Raw genomic sequence first — 19778 nt, forward strand, 5'->3', positions numbered from 1 at the left:
AGTACTCTTATAGACCCCCCCCCCCCCCCAGCCTCCAGCATCTTCTGGCACCAATGGACCAGGGCATCTTCACTAGCAATGAACTATCCATTGATCAACATGAAACCACCATTGTCAGGGAATCCTTTTATCTGGGCAAACTAATTACAAAGGGTACATCTGCCATATCTAAGGAAATTATCATCCCCTATACTTCTTCCTCATCAGGCCCATAATAGAGTACAGTGGCCCCCTTTGCATGAACTTGTCTAAACATATGAGCCAGCTTAAAAAAATGCAGCACTCCTTCACTAAGATAATGAAAGGCATGTCTGTTTTAAGCTACCCAGACTTGTTTAAAGGTACCCTATCTCTTTTCAGTTTTGTGAGAGGACCTCTGTACAGCCTACAGAGCCTTAAAGGATCCAGCCCTTTATGACCTCAAACATATTCATAAAACAAATAGCATACTTAACACCTGTTCTAGAGATCTAAACTTCTACCAAAACATAAATAGGACCTACTTCCCCTTAATGTAATGCAAAGTATCTCCTTAACCCTCTTTATGTGTAATCTAGAAAACTAGATGAGCAGTAATAAGTGCATCCAAAGTCCGGACCCTCAAGCCCTCAATGAAAGGGGTCAAGACTAACAATTATTCACATAATTTGGTGTTACACTCTTGGGATCTGTAGCTGGGCTACAAATGGTCCTCTGGATCAATTATCATAGTAGAATACTAGGCTATGGAGCCAAGGGACATCTTTAAGCATGGCCATGCTTACCAATAAAATTTAATAGGTATTAGCTCCCAAGGGTTTTTGTGTGTGTGTGTGTGTGTGTGTGTGTGTGTGTGTGTGTGTGTGTGTGTGTGTGTGTGTGTGTGTGTGTGTGTGTGTGTGTGTATGTTTAATTCTGCTTCACATGGATGGCAAGCCTGTTCAGAGAAGGGGAAGCTTTTTATATATGTATCTGTCCCTCCAGCATAGACTATTTATGCTTTAGGCAGGGTTCCCTCAATTGGGTGTTCCTGATGCTATTTGTTATACAGATGTGCAACAGGTTCATTAAGGCTGGATCAGAAGATGCTTTTAGGCCAGGCATAGATCACCTTTTAGCAGCCTGTAGAAGACTGAATATAATGACAAGACTTTGAAACGGTCAGTATAGGACTTGTTTTCCACACCATGTATTCTTTTTTGTGAGAAATCTCTGTGATCGCTCGACTTGTTCCATAGGCCTGACCTGCTACATATTGAATGAGACATTGTACTCAATGATTGGTCTTAGAAGAGCAGAGTACTGCAGACCAATGACATGTTTGGATATAGATGCCATACCCTTGCTTATAAGTCATGCACCTGTGAACCTATAATGGTCAGTAATGAGTTTTTTTAAAGGTGAAAAATAAATCCTTGACATAATACAGAAGATTTCCTGGGAGCAGAGACAGATTAGAATGGAACCAGCCAACACATCATAAAGCATCCTCTTGGTGTTTTCTATGTAGTAGTAATACTCCCCAAAACATCCAGTTAGCGTATGCTAGTCTTGTACTCCAGTTAAAGGTTTGTTTGCACTTCAAAATGCCCTTCATCTTGATAGGTTCATGAAGAATTAGATGCAACCATTGCCATCTATAATTTTTTGTTGTCTTGGCAAACAGTGTTTCTAGCAGAAACTAGCCCTGGCATAAATTGTAATTAGATCTGACAGAAAAAAATGGTTAAAACCCTCCATATTCTGAAAACAAGTTGACATTTTATCGAAGCCAGATTATATGATAAAAAATGTAATCCACATATCACTTTACTGAATACACACACAGTTATGTTGTGATGGAACTAGCCACTGCAGGTCACTCTGTATGAACTCAAGTGCTGATGGTCAGTTCTCATAGGCTGTGACACTGATGACGCTAAGATGATACTGTGTACAGCTCAAAGGAATGCAGATGGAAAATATAAGACTCAGAAATGTCATTGTCTTATTTTGAAGTGATAAATACTCATCAGCCCAAATCGCATGTACACACATGATCACAGTGGCAGCTGTAGAACCTATCACTGTAATTCCCTATTTAACAATTATTAAAGTGGTACGGTGCAGTGTGCTTCTGTGTCCTGAAGGGGATGATGCTACATTTCTTGGCATTTATTTTGGCCCATTTTTAAGAGCATGTAGTCAGCCCTTTTTGGAGGGTATAAGTATCCATAGGGAGTTTGATAACACCCAGCTTGCAGCTATCAGCATGCCTCTCAAATGCTGCTCATTCAGTGGAGCCTTTTGATTTCAGCCTGTGTTTTAATATCTGTTCAACTGCTCCAATTTGTCTTTTGAGAACTCCAATTTGTACTCTTTCACTGGCTCAGGTGTAGATTCAAAGAGTGAGGAACTCATTAAAGTCAACACAGAGTCAGTGAACTCATTTCCAGCTTCTACTAGCATTGTACTTTGATCCATTGAACAGACCGATAGCACAGTGCAGCTAGACAAATGAGCTAGTGACACAATAGGCATCTAACTGCCTGTGCTATCGGACTGTTTATCTAGTTGCACTGTGCTATCACTCCACTGAATAGACCAGTAGTACAGTGCAGCAAGAAAAATTAACCAATAGAATAGGCAGTTGTGCTGCTGCTCTATTTTTCTAGTTGTGTTGTGCTGTTGGCTCTTACAGCTGACCAATAGCACAGTAAGATAGAAAAATGGACAAATAGCACAAGAAGCTGTAGTACTGATCCATTTGTATATCTACTCTGTGCAATTGGTCCATCCAAAGGACCAGAAGTACAGTGCAACTAAAATTATGAACCAATAGTCCAGGTAGCTGTGATATTGGTCTGTTTTACAAGTTACTTTGCTATTGGTCCTTTCAGTACAGTGCCACCACAAGCCCTAGAAATCAGCATTCTAAGCTGTTCACAACTCATAACATTGTAGTAAGGAGCCTGTGTAAACTTGTTAACTTCAGTGCTATAGAGTTAACATTTTAAGGTTAGATTTTTTTTTGTGCTCAACATGCTGTGCAGTTGGTGGGGTGCTCTCATTTTCAGCCATCTGTCATGATTGTTAAAGGTCAGTGCTGTGATTTTTTAACATCCAAAAAGCAATATGATCATTGCCAAACTTTAACCAGTAATCACCATCATCAGTTTAGTGGTCTAAAAATAGATGTCAAACAACATGGAACCAAGTACAGATCCCTGGGAAACACCCGGTCATCCTCTCTGTCTGAAGAGGCATTACCATTTCTGTCCTTATGACAGTTGATCTATCCATCTTACATTGTTGGAATTTAAGACAAGCATTTTGTAAGCAATTCCATTATGTGGTATGATATCAAAAACCTTGGTCAAATCAAGACAGGTAGCATGGATTGTGTGACCTCCTCAAAGAAACTGACAAGATTCAGCAGGTAGAGCTTGCATTTTAAAAAGATGAATTCCAGTTGGTCAAGCTTAGTCAGGTTATTGATGTCATGATTTCTGGGGTCTGTAATGATGCACTTCACAGCTTTACGAATAAGACTCATGAAGCTGATGGGTCTATAGTTCCAGGGTTTGTCTGTGATGGATTCACCTTTATGGAGGAGCATTATTTTAGTGCTACATCAAGTTTCAGGGACATAAATTGTAACAAGGCTTAGGTTAAACAGTTTGAGAATGGGATTAGTGAGTGCATGTTTAATGCTGCTTATTAGGCAACCTAGTATTTTGTCTGGGCCCATGGAGGAAGTGTTCTTGGTCTTTGTGAGTACTTTAAGAACATGTTCCCTAGTGATGATGCGGAAAGTAACTGGGAGGATTTGAAGCACTTTTCAGAATGTACTGATGCAACTGAAAAAGGACTTGTAGTTATGCTTTGTTTCAGTTACTAGTCATAATTCATGTGAAACAATGATGGTATTTATAGTTGCCTTTAGTTTATTGGCGAGGTTAGGACAATCCTGATGGGAGGGGTTCTGGCCCTACCAGACAGTTTAAAGAGTTTCTTCTTCATGTTGTATATAATATGTTTATATTGGCAGACCACTAAAATTCTTTGTTTTTGTATTTACCACATTTGGCTTTGAAATGGACTACCAGGTCAATATAGTTATCCAAATGAGCTTAAACATAATTTGAGTAGATGGCTACATAACTGGGGTCAACTGTGGAGTTAACTAGGGTAAATTTAAATATTTTGTCATACAGTTGTATGAAGTTTGCCTTTACAGAGTCTGTAATGAGAGTGGTACTGGTTACTGAGGAAGTGGAAGTTCTGAGGGTAAAGGTAACTAGAACAGACAAGAGGACAGGTTTGATAGTACCAAGTCAAGAATGCTTACACCTCTGGTAAATTAGAGAAAAATCTGATCTTGGGTGTTTTTATTTATCCAGTCCAGGAATTAATGAGCACTCACAACATGGGATGTATAGGTACTCCACTCCATGGAAGGATAGTTGAAGTAATCCAGGATTAAATGGCCCTTTTATAGCGATGTCCTATGTTGGACATTTGATTTGTCTAAGGTGATAATGTGATCCATGTTAGCAGAATCATTTCTTCAGTAAAGTAAGAGGAAATTTCATCTCCTGGTTATATATTCTGAACTGACCTTAATCATCTTAAAGGAGCAGTAAAATGTAATTGAGCAGTGATCACTCAGCACTTTGGTGGTTGTATGTTTTAATGCAACTATATGGTCAGTTTTCAAATGAATTATGATTTTCTGTTTCAGGGTTGGGTCTGGTAGGTACATCACTTGCAAGGTTAAAACATGAGAAAAAGAAAGTAGGTATAGCCAAATTATGAGCATGAATACATGCTTGCTAAAAGATGTTTGACATTTGCTAACACTACTGCATTGGAAAGTCAGTATGGTATATAAACCTAAAACAGTTAAAATTTTACTTCCATTTAAGTTTATGTATATGATAAGTTTAGGACATTACTACTAAAATATAGGTGTTTGGATTATCCGGTTTCAGTCCTGGTCTGTATTTTTATTCATTCATGACACTAATGGTTTTAATAATGATATGAAATCATTAAAACTCTAATTGGAAAGATACGCTTATTGCAGTAAACCAAAATCCATCTTTAGTTTTAAATACAGTTTTCATAAGATTTCATATTTCTTTCAGGGAGAAATCTGCAAATAACTTAAACAGATACAAAATTAAAATTAAAAGTTTGAAACAGGAGTAACAAATAGCTTTGTGGAATAAGTTCAGTGTATTTCACATTTCTTCCAATGCAATTGCTTAATGACACTTGGTGGTATAATTCTTCTTGGGATGTTACTTTAATTGTCATAGCATCCACTTTTTTATACTTTGGCATTACGTATACATAAGAACAGAAAGAAACAAGATATCAAATAGAAATATCTTACTGCCAAAAGTGAGATGGGTAACCGTAAAGAAAGAGTAGTAGTAGTATCCAGGGGAAGATGTGTGCTGTTTTATTTAGTAAACCTTGTATGTCTTTAACCCATCACCTTAACTAAAAGAAACAAAATTAAGTAAGGCATAAGTGCTATACCAGCTCTGAGATGTACCATTCTGCAAATACTGAGAGAAATATAATAATGTACCCTGGTAGCAGCAGGACTCTGCTGGGGTGAGTGTCCTTAAGAAACAATACTGTATATAAAAGACTGAATTAAACCAGTTCTGCAACTGGAGGACAAATTTTATTTATTTATTTTATTTTACATTTGTTGACTGGGCTAGTCCAACTGGATATATGTCCATTTTCAGTGGAGGCCCAGGGAGAAAAGCTCCACACTTCAGAATAGAGTCACAATAACATAGGTACATTACTAAGATTTTGCAAATTATAATAGTATATTACATTTTAGCGTACGAGTAAGGAAAAAACATTCCAAGCTACATAACATGTATGGACATGCATACAACAAAATATAAGGTAAGTGAAATTGAGCACTATTTGAACTTTAAAAAGGTTATACACACATTAATGTTAGTAAAAAAGAATAACTAGTTTGTGTGAGTGAGAAGATTAGTGTCTGGAGACAGTGGAGGTAGTTAGTCTGGTAAAATACATTGTAATATCCTCAGACATCTCCAGGTTACAGAATGGTCATTCTTGTATAGTGTTAACAATATCCATGGTAGTGTTTGGTAAAGCAATATTTTTTTTCTTAAATTGAAATGCATTTATTTTTTTATTTCAGTTGTCCAAAATCTGGCATTCTGCCACAGATGTCTACATTTTTGCTTTCCTATGTTTACCTCCCAGAGAAAGGTAAGAATTTGAAACAGAATTTCAAAAGTCAACACCACTGGTTCAATTATTGCTTTCAGGTGTTCTGTACTTGTATAACTAACTGATTCCTGTATATAGTCTACAAATTTAGCAGCATTGTACATTGACATCTTTAAAGATATTAAAGAGCCTGTGTAGTTAAATTTAGGATAGAAGCTGCTGAACATGAGAACCACTTCCTAATTACTAGAATACATAAGATTAAGGAAAATTATTTTTTTACTCTTGTTATGACTCTCTTTTCTTGTTTTCTTTTTTTTCTTTTATATTCATGACTCCATTAAATTGTGTAATTAGATAAGACAAAGTAAGACATATTCCTAGTACAGATACATGATTTTATTGATGCTCCCATGCTGAAATGGCAGCTACCTATTGTAGACAATTTGTCCCATTCATAAATTGCTTTGGGATCCTGGACAGCTCTACCCCTTCACCTGCCTAGAGAAAAGCAACGGTAACCTTAGGATATTTATGTTTCTACCAAGTGCCAGGAAACATACTATTATATTCAGCTTCCATTGTGATATCTTATCAAGCTTCTGTTTACATGCTCTTTGATTGTTCAGCTGTAATCCATGTACATAGACAGTGGACAGGAAATGTATCCTTTAGACAGTGCATAAATAACCCTCCACAAGCAATGTTAAGAACTAGTAGCATTTTATTTTTTTGTTTGTTTTATTTTTCAATTTAAGTGGGGTAGACCATGATGTCAAGGACCATTTTAAATTAGAGTCTTGGAATACGAACTCAAGTTAATTGACAAGTATGTAGAAGACAGTGAAATGAGCATTTACAAGCCAATAAATTTTTTTATTTTTACTTTTTATTTTGCGCTTTGTTGACCATGTTAGTCACACTAGGCCAGCAGCCTTTTCTCAGGGGAGAACTGAGGCTGTATTCATACTGACTATGGGAGATTTAACTAGGACATGGGGAAATTCCACTACTTTTTTTCAGTAAGTGATGTGGGATCTTTTGTATCCACCTGAGCTACCACCAACTCAGGTAGATGTAGCCTCAGTTTAAAGCCTCAGCCAGGGCTGGATCCAGCACTAGTGATCTAGGCAGCTGCCTAGGGTTTTTGCTGGCTGGAGAGGCCCAATCATCACATTATTAATTTAGTATAAAAAATAAAAGTTTTTGCTTCACTGCTGCTGCCTTCCACTTTACATTTTTCTTGCTCTCAAGCATTATATCATATATGTATCTAGCCAGTGGGACTACACAGAGTGAAGCTCGTCAGATTTTAACAGGAGCCTTGAATGCCACATTATTTATTTCCAGGCTCAAGCAAGCATTATGGATGGGACGATTTTGATCTGATACCTATGGAGCCATTTTTATTTCCAGGCTTGAACTAAACCACATTATGGAGCTAGTCTTTCTGTTGCACTGATTTTCTTTGTCTGATCCTATGGAGCAGGAGAGATTTTAATTTCCAAAATGGAACTGCCCATGCTGATGATCTTTGCAGGTACAACAGAACTTGTGTGCATGTGTGTGTGTGTGTGTGTGTGTGTGTGTGTGTGTGTGTGTGTGTGTGTAATGCCCCAATTAGAGAGGGCAGTTTAGTTAGGTGACTTACTCAGGCTCAAACCCTGCACCTTGGTTACATAAGGCAAGAGCCTTAATCTTCTACACCATCTGTCTGACCTTTGCTAAATGACAACCAATGTCAGTCTTAGGAGTTGGTTTAAATGCTGTGAAATGGGCAGTTTTGTCATTATTGGTTCATACATTTTATTTCACTGCTTACTTTAAAAAAATGATGTTCAAAACTGCAAATTTAAAAGCAGTCTAACAGATTTTGCTGTATTAAACAAGAAATAAATTTAAAACAATCAGGAAGGTGAATCAAAGAACACGTGCATTTATGCATGATCCTAAAAATGTATGCAGAGGCTCATGATTTGAAAACAGCATGGGAACCAAGGTACACTTAATCCACCACTAACCAGGTGCATCTCAATAAATGTGAGTTTGTGTATTTTCAATGAATATGAACTTCTAAGGAAGAGAAATTTACTGTTGATCATGCTAAGTCTATTTTCACTGTGCAGCTGCTTTGTTTTGTTTAACAAACGGCCATTAGTGTCTGTGCTTTAAAATTTGAAAGGAGTGTTAGTGGAGAAACAGGTAGCACACTCTCCTTTGGTACAAAAGGCTGTGGGTTCTACTCTCACACCAGGTTCCTGGATTGCTGTCACTGCAGTGCAGCATGGGGGAGGTGCTGCACTTCCAACAGTGTCATCCTTTGGCATCCATCTGCCTCAGTTTGTGGTTGCTAAGGTGGATGTAAAAGATCATACAGCACCTTTAGAAAAGAGGAGAGGAAGTTCCCTGCTGCCCTGGCCAAATCTCCCCTGGTAGTATAAATGCAAAAGTAAAGAGGAAAATTGCATGCACACTGACGGTATTTGAACAGTGTTTATGGTAACTGGGGGGAGGAAGCTAAGTGATGGGACACTGGAATGCCTGTGAATGGGGGAGTTGTCCTTTACCCTACCTAGGGCCCCATTTTATTATGATCCAGCTTTAGGCTCAACAGAAAAATGACATACTCAAGAGTACAGCTGCATACCCACCTCCTCATTGCTCCAGTGTCCATATTGGGAAATTAATCCAAATACCTAATGTGGAAAGAAATCTCACAGTCTTCTGATCTTTTAGCATCAAAGGTAAGTGTGCTACCAGCTGGCACACTGAAACTTGACATCAAAAATAAATAAAATGTATTGAACAAATGCAGTCATACAAAACAGTAAAGTATAATACAGTGCATAATTATATATGTATATATATATATATATATATTTGCAATGTATATTAAGTAATTAGAAAATACTGAACAATTAAACTAACATACATGATCAATGTATATTAAGACAGCTACGTGGAAAACAGTGAACAGTGGGAATATAAAACAAGTAGAATAGAAAGCATATTACATATTTGCAAATCAGTACCTGCAGAAATATGCACGGAAGAGTACTCTAATAGTAGGTTTCTGAATAAATGTAGAATAGGGTATAGAACATCCTAACGTTTTCTGATTTTATTTCTTATAATCCAGTGACTGGTGAATAATTAGGTGGGTTTTAGAACAGTCGGGCAAAAAGGCCTGGGAACTGGTTGTAGAAATAAGAAAGAGAATGAAAATGGGAAAATATCTAAGCAATTGGTAGTATAACAACTATAGTATAACAACTATAGTATAACAACTATAGTATAACAACTAGAATATAACAACTATAGTATAACAACTATAGTATAACAACTATAGTATAACAACTAGAATATAACAACTAGAATATAACAAACAGCTATAATATAACAGCTATAATATAACAGCTATAATATAACAGCTATAGTATAACAGCTATAGTATAACAGCTATAATATAACAACTATAGTATAACAACTATAGTATAACAACTATAGTATAACAACTATAGTATAACAACTATAGTATAACAACTAGAATATAACAAACAGCTATAATATAACAGCTATAATATAACAACTATAGTATAACAACTATAATACAGCAACTATAATACAACAACTATAATACAACAACTATAATACAGCAACTATAATACAACAAACAGCTATAATATAACAGCTATAATATAACAGCTATAATATAACAGCTATAATACAACAACTAGAATACAACAACTAGAATACAACAAACAGCTATAATATAACAGCTATAATATAACAGCTATAATATAACAGCTATAATATAACAGCTATAATACAACAACTAGAATACAACAACTAGAATACAGCAGCTATAATACAACAGCTAGAATACAACAGCTAGAATACAACAGCTAGAATATAACAACTATAGAATATTTGAGGGTAAGAACTGTGGGGGAAGGAGTAGGATTGAAAGCTTCTGGACAGCATCTGAAATTGTCAGTTTTATGCAGGTACTGCACTGGGCCATTCTACAATTGGGGCAGGAGGTAAAGTTTTTTTTGTTACTGAAGAAAGTAGGGGTTCACATAGCTTTGGGGCTAAATTAGAAAAGTTGTAATCCTACAATTTAAATAATTACTGTTGCAAATAAAAAAATGTCACATGCTAATGCAAGGATATTTAATTGGCAGTTTAAATAACCATTTATTTTTTATTCTTGGAGGCAGGTTTATGCCAAGGTGCTAGATTTGTGAAGGTTTGCAATAAATAGATTTAAAGGAAAACTCTACCTTAGAACTAAAACATTGTATTTTTCATTCTATCTCTGTTTCCTGAGTTATTTTAACATCTCAAAATCACTCTGACTGCCTCTTATAGAATTTTAATGTTTTCTGCAAAATGGCTGTCAATGGGGCTTGACTTGTCAACGTGATCTTATTTTTCTTCAAGCCTTTCTCTTTCCCATGATCCAGTTCAAGTCTGCTTTATATGAGTCATGCTAGATATAATGAAGTGGTGGTGTATTTCCATGCCATTGACATATAATGGGATTAGTGTCCGTCACTGTCATCTTGTATACTGTCTGTAACAGGACTGCTTCTTTTATTTCTTGAATGGCCCTCATTTGTGTGCATCTCGTGGCTTGTTTTATAGTTTACTAAGAAATTGTACAGATGCAACCAGAACAGTTGTTAAATTGCAGGCATTTGTTCAAAGTATCTTTCTGTAGTCCAAGATGAATTGACAGACCCCCCCCCCCTCTCCCTACACTTTGGTAAATGTGCTGATACTTACAAGAATTACAAGAAAAAATATTTTCTGCTTTTCTCTAAATGTCACAGATATCTTTGATACTACATTCAAATCATCTTAAAATGTATAAAGAACAAACATTTAAAGTTTAAAGCTTAGCATTTCAATACTGTGATGTTGGTTATGTAAAATTGTCAAAAGAGGTGACAACTGCCTTTGAACCATTGACTGATCTATATGCTCTGTTTTGCTATGAAAGGCATGGCTACATTGTAAGCAGCTGTGAATCGGTTAAGTTCTCTTCCTCTCTGCAGTAAAGACAACAGTTTCACACATATCTGTCTTGTTTACAGCAGCCTGAGCTCCTGACTACAAATTTCTCTGTGTCTGTGTCTGTGGCATGTCATGCAGGTGTAGACAAATTCCTCTGCAACTTATGTGAGAAGTTAAGCTTAAAAAAGTGGGTGGTCTTTTCCCTTCCTTTGATACCAAAGTGAGGAAATGAAAATTGTATAAAGTACAAACAGGTTTCAGGTACCAATACAGTACCAGAATCATATTGTAGGGAGAAAAGCAACCTAAGAGCCGAGTTAAACTGTAGGAGGAGGAGGTGGAGTTTTCCTTTAAGACAGGTTACAGTGGTAAGAGCCTTTTAGGTGAAGTTAAAATGTGCTTGAAAAGTTGTAATGAATATTTATTATTTTTTTTTTATCCTTGTTAACCAGGCAAGCGAGTTGGTCCATGAACCCTTTTCAGACATAATGGTACATATATAGCTATATCTGATATAAATATAAAATAGTTTGAAGCAGCTATGCAGTTAATCAGCCAGCATGTCTTTGGAAGGTGGAAGGAAAGAAGAGCGCACAGAGAAAACCCACAGGCATGCTGGGAAAACCTGAAAAATGCACAGTCAACTGTAACTGGAGGCTAAGACTTAATCCCATGCCTTAAATCTGACAGAAATTTGTCTACAATAGCTTTACAACAATACCTAAAAGGTAGGTAGCAATTGTCTCCTCACAGCAAGAGGTTTTCCAGTTTGATTACCAGCTGCAAGTGACTTCTTTGTAGAGTCTACATGATGTCCCTATGTTTGTATGCAATTTTACAGGTACTGTGGTTCCCCAACATCCCAAAGACAAAACAGTAGCCTGTTTGGTGACTCTAAAGTATTTATTGTTCATAGGTAAGTACTAGGCTAGCTGCTCTTGTGAGCCATTTTAAGCCTGCCCAATGTCCCTCAAAGGTGAGAATCAAACCCTGTACCTTGTGCCTTTGAGGTAAACACCTTAACCATTATGCCAACCCTTCCTAATTGACAAATGTGTGTATGTGTGTGTGTGTGCCTGTGTGTGTGTGTGCCTGTGTGTGCGTGTGTGTGTGCCTGTGTGTGCGTGTGTGTGTGTCTGTGTGTGTCTGTGTGTGTGTGTCTGTGTGTGTGTCTGTGTCTGTGTGTGTCTGTGTGTGTCTGTATGTGTGTGTCTGTGTCTGTGTGTCTGTGTGTGTGTGTGCGTGCACATGTGTGCGGGTGTGCGAGTGAGTGAGTGATGCAGAAGAAAGGCCTGGCAATCTACTTTTGTTCCCTACTTTCCTAGTAAACTCTGTGAATGGAGGTGGCCCTTCACAGGGGTTCACTCTAAGAGTCTGATGCAGCTCGTGAGGTTGTATTGAGAGAAACCAAAAGATAAAATCTGGAAGCTTGTAAAATACATTTTCAATACATACAAATGTTTTATTTCCACAGATAATAAAGTGAATTGAGTCTCATGGTATATCAAAGATTGTAATGTGACCCTTATAAAAGGAAGATCAAGCTCTAACAATCTGAAAAGCTTCTACATCCCTATACTGGACCAGATCTATCAATAGGCAGTGTTTTTTTTTTTCGGTACAGCCTTTGCTTCTGCTATATAACTCTCACTTGAGTATTTTATTTGTTTGCTTGTTAACGAGGGCATAACACCAATATAAACTGGCCAATTCCAGGTTCAGTCTGGAGTTACAAACTTTTTTAACCACAAAGTCAGTGTAGAGAAATTTCAACTTCAGTAGTTATACAAAACTGAAGATTTTCAACAGCAATGCCAAGTCCATATTGTTGCATGATTCATAGACCCATGTTATGCCAGGATTATCATTCATATACTGCAAGTCTTTATTAAAGCCTGACTTCAACAGACCTTGCATATTCACTAGCCTGTAAAACATTTGCAAACAGGAGCTCTGGAGCTCTGGAACAGGACGGAACTAAAGATAATCACAAAGACGATCCAGAACAATGGGGATGGATTAGATACACCTTGCACAAAAGTTTGAACAGTGTTCCTTGTCATGCTTTGGACTGGAATCTACAAGAAAATGTAAAACGGGAAGACAAGCATGTGCAGGTGAGCACTTGACAAAGAACGAAGGAAAGTCTGCATGTTGTGCGGAGAAGCAAAGAAGGCAGCACAATACAAAAAACATGTTATCCTCCAAACAGAGTGAACAGAACAGCAGCAATGATTTATAATTGGCAAAAACCTGTATGGCAAGACTAATTTACAAATTCGTAAAGGTGAACTTGTAGGAATGATGCAAAGGAAAGAGCATAGATTTGAATAGCAAATTTATAAGACTTCAGGTAGCAACTGAAATGAGTATTTTCAATGGAAACAAATACTGCTGCTATATATATATATATATATATATATATATATATATATATATATATATATATATATACAGAGAGAGAGAGAGAGGAAGAAGATAGAGATGACTCTTCGTGGAGATGTGGATTATTGAGGGAAGAAAAAATTGAGGGGAAATAGAAAGTTAATATGTTTTGTAGTGAAATGAGTGAGATCCTTGCTGGATAAAAGGCATTTGTCATGGCTATGGAAAGTCTTTCAGGCTTATTTATTATACCGAGGTGAGTTCCATGGGGATCTTTAGGAGCCCTTATTTGCTTAATGCCTTTACGGCAACTGTATTAGTAACCAGATAATTGTGGGTAGAAAAAATTGCAGACAATGCAAAAGTTGCATCTCTGTTTTGCTGTCTTCTTCTAAGGAGCATAATGGTTTGCAAAATTACCCAGATATCTTTTCTCAAATGAACAAGACAAGATTTACATAAACAGTGTCAAGTAAAAAAAGTGCACTTGAGGACTACCAGTCAGTGATGGCTCTATACCATTAATAATTTGTAGTTCTTGAATTACACTGATTACACTCTGATATTCAGAATAAGACAAATTAGTTAAGTACTAGAGTGGTACGAGATGCAACTTTAACAAATGTTGACCAAAGGTGTCTTCAGTCCTCAGTAATTTGTCCAAAAACCATGGACTTCGTAATTAACACACCTAACATGTGGCAAAAATTTAGACATTAGACAAAAATATGGGCAGTTGAGATGCATGAAAGGTTAGTGTAAACATAAGGGGCAGTCTTGCACTACTTTTCTGAAAGCGCTATCTAAGTGTTTTATGGCTTTGAAAGCCGGTAAAACACTGAGCACTTTTTTTTTGTAACTTGTAGTACATGCACTACAAAGAATTAGTAGTAGTTAGCTGATGCTAACCTAATATAATGTGTTCTCAACATGGATGCCAAGATTCACATCTGGAGTGCTTGGAATCCAGGTCTTGAACACATAATAAGTAACTATTATTTCACACATGTGACTTCAGCCAATTTTCACTAGTGCAAAATGTCAGTTTCGCACTGTGAAAAAATCAAATGCCACAGTGTCAAAACCTGTAACAGCGAATGCAAAACAGCATTCGCTGTTGAGTTTTGACAATGTGATGCAGATCGCACAATAGTGGGGATTGGGAAATGTACCCTTTCCCTCACTGTAGTGCAATCCTAGAGTTTGTATATATAAGTAGCAGGGGTTGTGGGTGACGCAGCCCCCCTGAAAATACGTTGTTTACTGTGCAACACACAGTGATGCTGTTCCTGGAAGTGTGGTGAGTGTTCGAAAATGTCGAAGTGGACATTTACAGTCACTACACTTCGAATTTGATTCTGTTTGTTATTTTGTATTTCACGGTTTCATTTAGGAATAACCGCGATTCGCCATTGTGCAATTCGGGGAAATAATAGTAAATCTAATAACATGGTTGGCATCAGCAAGCCAGTACTACATGTATGCATCTGGTTGTTATGATAGAAAACCTGCTAAACTTTGCTTATAATATTACTGTTGGGACTATATTAAGGACCAGTAACTCTAGGCTCAAGAAATATTAAAACCACTATACAAATCTCTGCTAAGACTGCAGCCTGAGTTTTTATTTTGCCTTTGTTCTGCTCACATAAACTATAATGCATTCAGAGATGTTATACCAGACATATCACTCAAGATTAACATTTGTTGCAGTAAAAGACTCAAAAAAAAACTAAAACTGTTTTGTTTACTATTGACTGTTTCATGGTGATTCAATCTGTGCAAGCCAAAGTTTAGAGAATGACATTCTCTGGGCATGACTAGATATTAGGTGGATGGATCAAGCAATAGGTAGAAAAAGCAAAGGATTCATGTCCGGAAATGGATACTTTCAATAATATCTTTAAGGGTAAGCCTTTCCAGGTAAGGGTGACAAGACAATGGAATAACCTATTACTAACAGTTCCACAAACCATGGGATTCATTAACATCTACACTGTGTACACCATTCTGAATGAAAAAACACAAGCATAACTCATACCTTTGTCATTCTAATTTTAGTTTATCTGCTGATTTTCTTGCAGCCTTCAATATTGAGGTAGATTCATAAAGGTCACCACAAAGTATAGAGTATATGTACATTTAGAATAATCTTTCTGAGTGACTAGAAAGCATGAAAAATGTGGTAGGAATTTTCTTGAAAATGGATTGTGTACACTTCATTTATACTTACTGTAGGCATTAATGAATCTGGCCAAACGTAAGGTATTGCTAAATATATGGCCTTAACTAAAGTGCTGGGCTCACATGTTTCAGTATTCATATTGTTTCTTATTTTTAGAATATGGGACTCACCTCAGCTTTCTTCAAGTTCACAGAACCCTGCTTTGCTGTAAACACAGAATAATTAAGTCTAGAGTTTGCTCAATTTTCATCAGATGTTGCCTTTTAATACTTTCTGGAAATCCATCGGGCAGCTTGAGCTTTATTCTTCTGGAGCCCCTCACCCTCTTCACCTAAAATTATCTGACACTTGATCTAAATTTATTGTATTCCATCTGCACACTGAAGTAGCTTTTTCTTTAATAATACCATATTGACATACTCATTAAAAACTTTACCTGCTTTATAGCTTTAAAACATACTTCCTTTTCATACAGGACCCCTAATCTCCTGTTTACTGCGGCTTCTTTCTTTCAGAATGTATATCTTAAACAGTTCCCTTATAACATTTAATCTGTTGCTGAATTACCAACAAAAATCTCCAACCTCACATTCAGTACATTGATTGTATTTACCTCCCTTCTGCAATGTCCTCCATTCTGACATTTTGTTCTATGCTTTACTGGCTCAAACATTTTTCTGTCTGTTCTTCTCCACTGCTTTTTTTTAACAGCTTTCTTTTCCCATTAAGACACAACCCAAGATGATCATTTTCCATCTTCTTAAGAACATTCTTTGCAGTCTTTGAGTCCTTAATACAAATAGTTGAACTTCTCACTCTTTTCTCCCTATAACCTGCCTTCTAATTTCAGTCAAAGCTTTTAACAAACAGTCCCTTAAAATCCAGCTCACTTAATTCTAGTTCAAATGTTTAATCTATTAAAAATTAATCGTATATAGTTCTCTTTATATTTACTGCTGATTTTCAGTTCATTTGTGTTGATATAATGTTTTTTTCTTGCGGTTTCTGTAACCTTGAAGGCTTAGCCAAAGCACTAACTTGTTTTACTTTGTATAAAGTTGGATTTCTGGTCTCATATACTGCATTTAGTTCATTTACTTTTTTTTTATTCCAGATTTGTAACTATGGTATAACAAATTTTTAGTAGTAGTAATGTCTAGGTTAATTTTAAACAAGGTTTGTAATACCTAGTTCATGCTATTTTAGTAATATAGACTAACATTTAGCATATTCTGTGACTAACACACATTTCCCAGTGATGCTGAAAGAATTGTTCTACGTGTAATACCTGCTCTGGTGCAAAAGGTGTTTAAGTAGTGAAAATCACATTTTTGTCTTGTAACAGAAAAAAAGACAGATCTATATTTTTTATCGTTTGAGGAAATGTCACAAGAGTATTTCTTCAGTACTTGGTAGTATCTCATATCATTATAATTTATCTTTCAGAAAAATGGATTCTGACTTTTTAAAGTCTGACTAAAATGCCAGTGATGTTTATTTGTTTTAACTGTTACTGTTGTGTTAAAAATAAAATACCACTTTATGAAAATGTTAAAACTAACAAAACATAAAGTAAGAAACTAATACAGTATTTAAGAGACATGATATATTTTTAACTCCATGCTTTGCAGATGAAAAGCTGATGTGAGCTCATCTCACTACTCAGTAAACCTTCATTGGCTATGATATTACCACTGCACAATTGTCTTATTCGTCATTTTCTCTGAGGCTTGAGTTTTTGGCACAGTTTCTAATCTAATTTTTGTATGAATTTCCTAGGCTTCTACTTGCCAACAAAGCTTTGCATCTCCAGCTTTGTGGGGCTGATAGCAGTATATCAGGTAATGTATGACCAGACAGATTAAGTAGTCCTTTCTACTTTTGGAGTTTGTATGTTTAGTTTGACAAACATGAGCCTGTAACACTGAAGTAACACTTTCTACGTGTATAACAACATTAGAACACTTAAATTCTACATTATCCCTCTAGAGATGTTTGGACAGCTAGTGCTAGGTCATAACTGAGTACTGAAGCAACATTTGCTGGTACTTGATATGAGAAAGGAATCCGACATCTTAAAACAAGTCCAAAACAGTTTGTCTCACAAACTTGTTTAACTGGATTCTATTCAAGTAGATTGAAGGGAATTGTCAAAATCCAAATAGAGAAACTGCTAATTAATTTGTCATGGAGATTTAAATGGGTCTGATCTTTGCTGCTTTATTCATCTGTGAAACTTTGTAGGTCTAGATAGTGAACGTTATATAGATACATGATTGGCTAAACTTAGAACTTTACTGAAATCTAACCAGGTAATCATTGCATATATGCTGATATTATGTGACATTTATAAAGTCACACACTTCCAACACAATTATTTAACAAGAACATATGCTGAACAAATGTACTCATCATGTACATTCCTTGTCGTAAATACATTGGTCAGAGGTAGACTTAAGTAGGGCAAAAATAGTACTTTTAAAATCTCTGAGTATGGCATTCCATGTCCTTTATCTCCAATGACTATATCAGTGAAATTTGCACATTGTTGAAACCATCTGTGGAGAAAAATGCTGCCTTTTTTATTGAAATTGAGATTGTGGTTACATTCAAATGAAAGAGCCTACAGATTGGACAGATTCCAGTGAAATTGAAAATGTGAGGGTGTGGTATTTGCATTGAAAGAGACTGCAATTATTAGCCACCCCCATACAAAGGAAAGACTTTAGAATTTAGCCATATCATGATGAAATATGGACAGTGGTCATCAAGCCTACCACTTCACTGAGGTAAAAAGTCATATGTTTGACTCGGTCTGTGTTTTGCCAAAGCTGCAGACTTTATGTAATAATCAGTCTCATCACAATATAAGGCAGCCTATGGAAACCTGGAAATTGAGGCAGGCTATGGTTACCTGGAAATTAATTAGTCACCAGTCATGAAATGCTATGCATAATGACTCACCCCTCTGTGTTTTAGCCAGCGATACTTTACTACTGCTTAAGGAAATATAGTTTAAGACAATATTTTGAATTGGTTATCTCAACATGAGGTGTGGTCAACTGTAATCAGCCTTGAGAATTGGTCTTCTATAGAGAAAGACAGTTTTAAGTCATCAGCCCATTGCAATAGCAGACAACTTGTCAGTGTTAGTCTTTCTAAATTAGAAACAGCTTGCATAAGGTGCTTGTTTGACAGAATTCACACGGGCACTGGATCTCTGTCAGACATCCGTTATTAAAGTGACTCCTTCAAATAAAATTATACTTGTGTCATCCATTTTTTTTTCTTTATGGACTATCTGTTTTTATTCAGCCTTCCAAAAGAAAGGCACACAGAGAAAGATTTTGTCCATCTCATACAGGTGAATTAATGGTATGAACCCATTTGAATCACATTTGACTACTGGCTTCAGTCTCCCCCATGGCATGTGAATGATTTTAGTTATCAGCTTATCAGCTTATGGAAAAGTTACTCATCTCTGCTAAAGGCAGTCTTTTGTTGGACTGCCTTTTCATGTTAGTGGAAGGTTACACAGTTTCTCCCTGCTACATGTGACCTTCTGATCTTTTAGGGTGTTGATCCAAGTCTCAGATGATATCACCCTGCTGTCCTTTCATTTATTTACAGTTTGTCCGCACTCATTTTTGTCATTAGATACGAATCATCATAATTAGCCTGTTGCCTTTGTTTTTTGTCATCTACTGTATGCGCCTGATTTTATTTTCCTCTGTATTCTTTTCAGGTAGCTTTGCTGCTGGTAGTTGCTGCTGTTCCCCCTCTTCAGAAGATACAGGCAGGGATTACAGAAGATATAGCGTTTCTGCTTGCTGGATTTAATATAAACCTTTCTGATGACAGAAAAGAAGTGGTCAGGCTTGTTCAGTACTACCTCTGGGTAATAGAAGGTAAGCTTTGGGCACATAAGATCTCATGTGATTACTGAAGAAATAAAACTGCACTCACACTGCACTGTTGCTTTTTTGGCATT

At 36.5% G+C, this 19778-nt stretch overlaps 1 protein-coding gene across 3 annotated transcripts in view; it reads left to right on the forward strand.

Moving 5' to 3' along the window:
• Nucleotides 1–19778, forward strand: part of STRA6 (signaling receptor and transporter of retinol STRA6) — a 585684-nt gene that overhangs the window by 345319 nt on the left and 220587 nt on the right. For all 3 annotated transcript variants that reach the window (XM_044077758.1, XM_044077760.1, XM_044077759.1), the window contains exons 9-11: nucleotides 6164–6234; nucleotides 17567–17628; nucleotides 19533–19695. In XM_044077758.1, coding sequence (XP_043933693.1) covers nucleotides 6164–6234; nucleotides 17567–17628; nucleotides 19533–19695 — 296 coding nt within the window. The remainder of the gene's footprint in view (nucleotides 1–6163; nucleotides 6235–17566; nucleotides 17629–19532; nucleotides 19696–19778) is intronic.

Source organism: Protopterus annectens, chromosome 7.part0 (assembly GCF_019279795.1).
Source record: "Protopterus annectens isolate FY-2018-M chromosome 7.part0, PAN1.0, whole genome shotgun sequence".
NCBI lineage: Eukaryota > Metazoa > Chordata > Ceratodontiformes > Protopteridae > Protopterus > Protopterus annectens.